Below are 3647 nucleotides of genomic sequence, written 5' to 3'. Positions count from 1 at the left end.
TCAAACTATAGGAGAGAATGGGCAAGCAATGTCATCAAGGTTTTGGGTAAACATGGGAAAAGACTGTCTTCCAACTTGGTGATGGGTAAGAATCAACAAGGCAGGGAGTTCTACAGTAATAGCAATCTAATGAGAAACCAATGCCAAGTCTTGTTGTCTTATCCAAAAAGGCAGCCAACAAAGATTGACAAATTTGCAGAGAGTTGGTTTTTAAAGACGTTATTGAAGCTTCTATTGTATTTGATCGTAAAGTATTTTTCATGACATAGTTGCAAAGAAGAGGATGCTTCATAAGGCGAATTCACTTTTTTCGTTGCAAGTGATTTCTTGGATCTGGTACTTGAGAATGGTCAACCATCATCATGAATTGATATTTGAGTTTGTAAAAGGAGATATCAAGTTGTTTAGGAATATGTAAAGGTGATTTCGTGGAGACTTGTTAAAAGTCTCATAAATGTAGGGGTACAATACGCTTATTGTTTGGATAATTTGAGGGAATAGTAGGGGAATATTGTCCCGATGTAGGGGCAGTGTTTGGAGAGTGAAACATACTTTTATAAGTATCACCTTAAGACAATCTAGTAAAACCAAACCTATCTCCAAGGCTGTAGTTGCTGCACTTTTTCGTACAGACATTAACAAGCCCTTGTCGTTGACGACTAGAACACAGTTCTTGGCTATGGATAAAACTGTACTTCAATCCTTCAAGTATGGTTATGCTTCAACAGGTAAACAAAAAGTTTTCAAGGGCTCTTTTCTTTTGTTTCTTGGGTGTCTTTGTCTCAAGGTTTCGTAAAGACTTGATCTTCGAAAAGGACAACTTTTCTTTGACTTTTACTACTTGTAGCTTTGTTCAATGTCTCGGTAAACCAAACGATGATATCATTCAACTGGCTACTCAACTCAATCACTTGTGTTTTTCCAAACTAGTTACTCTCAAGGGTACTTGTCCATTTTTAAAGAGTCATTTCAAACAATATTGAGGTGGAACCTAAACATGTTACAGACTGTTTTTTTTGCTGAATTGAAACGTATTTTTTTGTTGTGGTGATTCAAAACAAGTATTTTTGAAAAAAAAGGAAAAAAAATAACCATTTTTTGTCATTCTTCTCTTCTTTTGCATAGAATGTGTCTTTGCAGCATTGGCTCTTAATGTTTCGTTATCACTGTGGAAATCAAAGTTAACTTTCTTGGAATGATCTTTTACTGTTTCAAATGGCTTTACTGATTTTTACACACACTGTCCTCAATTTCAAATGCCCCTTTTCCAATTTACCCATTCTTCCCCCCACCCATAATGGCAATTTCAAATCACGATCACCTTGGGGTTGGCCCCAATTGGACCCTTTCCCCACCCATTTTCCCCCACCGCAATTTCCCCACTCTCTCCCATTTCCAATTTACCCATTCTTTCCCACCACACCCATATTGGCAATTTTCAAATCAAAATTGCGCGGGCCTATTTACAATCGGCCACTCTTTCCAAATTGCCCACGTTTCCCATTAGCAGAAAAATCAGTAAAAAGTGTGTATATTGGTGCTCAATATATTATGCAGAATGAGACCCAACGGAAACGACGAAATCTTCATTTTACAGTATACCAATATGATTCAATGTTGGGTCAATTCTGGAAACAATGGATTCAAACGAGTTTCGATCGACCTAGGTAATATTGAAAGTAATTTACAACTATCAGGGAAAGAATGTGGGGATTTTCTCTCGTTATGATTCTTGTCAAGCAAACTATCAACTAGATTGTCCTCTGTGTATTTAGATGAAAGAATACTAGTACTCGTTGGTACTTCGTCTGCCAAGTCTACTTGGGTAAATTCTTCCAATAAATCCATACAATCGTGAAGCAATCGGTATTAAATAGACTATCGAGAATATATAAATACTATATGAACCAAAGTCTAGGGTATAACTACTCTTCTTATGGGACAGAGAGTTTTATAGTGCCACGATAAAGGATCTTGATGAGCTAAAAGACTCTCATAATAGACGGACAACCCAGTGTGGTCCAAACAACCCATTTCATTCTATTAGCACTGTCCAATCCAGTCCGTATTTAACTGGAGAATGAACAATGAAACTACTCCTATTTATATCACCTAGCTGGTATAAATCTTTTTCTATGGTTATAACTTGCCTTTGACTCGCAAATCAACAATCTGTCTAAAGTGAATTCTTAGATCACCTTTTTGAATAGAATTGACCAACTACTATTCCTCAAATACTGGAATCAGTCAATTTCACAAGCCCAAGTGCAATTATTTGTCACTTGATGAATAAATAAGCTAGTATGACACAAAACAATCAATCATTCAATCAATGAATCAACACAAACCAAACTCAATTCTTCATCCATAAAGATAACAAAGAGTCTGCTGTGAAAGGCATCCTGTACTAGTAAAAGCGGTACCAGGTTATCAACTTGATTTTGTAATAGCTTAATATAACAAAGATAAGAGACAACTTTTTTTCACCAAAGAAAGTAAACGGACATAACCATATGTCTCAGCATGACTTGAAGTACTACTGATCTAAGGTTATGATCAAAGTACTTCTTCGTCAATCTTCTCAAGTTGTCATGTGGATTCGAATCTTTGAAACAACATAAAACCGAATGTTTGCAATGTTTGCGTTCTTCTATTTAAAATAGGAATGATCTCTAAAGCTGCCAAGCATACAGTTCCTTCCAATTCAGTTGAATTATCTCATATGTCTATGATTCTGTATTTAACTGCGACATTATGCATGTCCCACTATCAAATCAATCTTTGATGGAATAGATTGGAGTCAAGTGAATTCTATCGAAACTATACAAGTCATAGCCATAAAACTTGATAGTCTCAACGATACCAAGGCTTTTATGAAACTAAGTTACAGGATGAGGTGTATGATAAACAGTGGAAAAAGTTTAAGGAAAATTTCGAATAGCATATGATCGGTACTCTTCAAATACAGTATTCATAACAAGAATATGAATTCATATGAACAAGGTCAAGTCATTCTATTCGACACCAAGTTCAACAGAAATGTAGCCAAGATACATTAAAGTCCCTCTCTCGATAACTTAAAATTGACCTTATCACTAGGCATAAATGATATGATAAATACTAAAGTACTATATTTATGACCGACTCGTTCGATTCTATCTACAAGGCGTAGTGAACAAGAGAATGAATGATGCTTAAAGAAACAATACACAACTCTTTATCCGACGACATTGTTCTGATTCTATCAAGCAAAGCACTCAGCTTATTCTCTTTCTTAATAGCTGATTGCCTATTTTGTAAAACTCCTTGTTTCCACTCAATTCAGTTTAAACTCGATTCAACATAGCCGAAACCTAATCTTTTGAAATCAGTTGAATTCAAACTGATTCCTGGACACTAGCTCGTATCCCTATTGTCTCTAGTCTTGTTGATTAGATAGAAAAATATATCCGTTCCACAATTGAGGAATGTATTGAGTTTTTAATATACAGAAAGAGAGTGGTCGTAAAACACCATTCACAATTCTAAATAAATGACGAACTATAGAAGAAATACTATGTTCACGACTCTTCGAGAACAATGGTGTAGTGAGAAGTGTTGTCCTATCGCTTCTAAGAGTTGCTGTTATTGTTGTCGTCAAATGTGCA

At 35.6% G+C, this 3647-nt stretch overlaps 1 protein-coding gene across 1 annotated transcript; it reads right to left on the bottom strand.

Annotated features, from left to right (window-relative positions):
* Positions 1-1436: 1436 nt before the first annotated feature.
* Gasu_65480 (uncharacterized protein) lies at positions 1437-1877 on the bottom strand. The gene has a single exon (XM_005702255.1). The coding sequence runs from the start codon at positions 1846-1848 to the stop codon at positions 1612-1614; it is 237 nt and encodes a 78-aa protein (XP_005702312.1). The 5' UTR covers positions 1849-1877; the 3' UTR covers positions 1437-1611.
* Between the last annotated feature and the right edge of the window lie 1770 nt (positions 1878-3647).

This window comes from Galdieria sulphuraria (assembly GCF_000341285.1).
Source record: "Galdieria sulphuraria unplaced genomic scaffold scaf_326, whole genome shotgun sequence".
NCBI classification, from domain to species: domain Eukaryota; phylum Rhodophyta; class Bangiophyceae; order Galdieriales; family Galdieriaceae; genus Galdieria; species Galdieria sulphuraria.
Note: the sequence above shows the minus strand (reverse complement) of the source record. Positions and strands in the feature narration are given on the sequence as shown.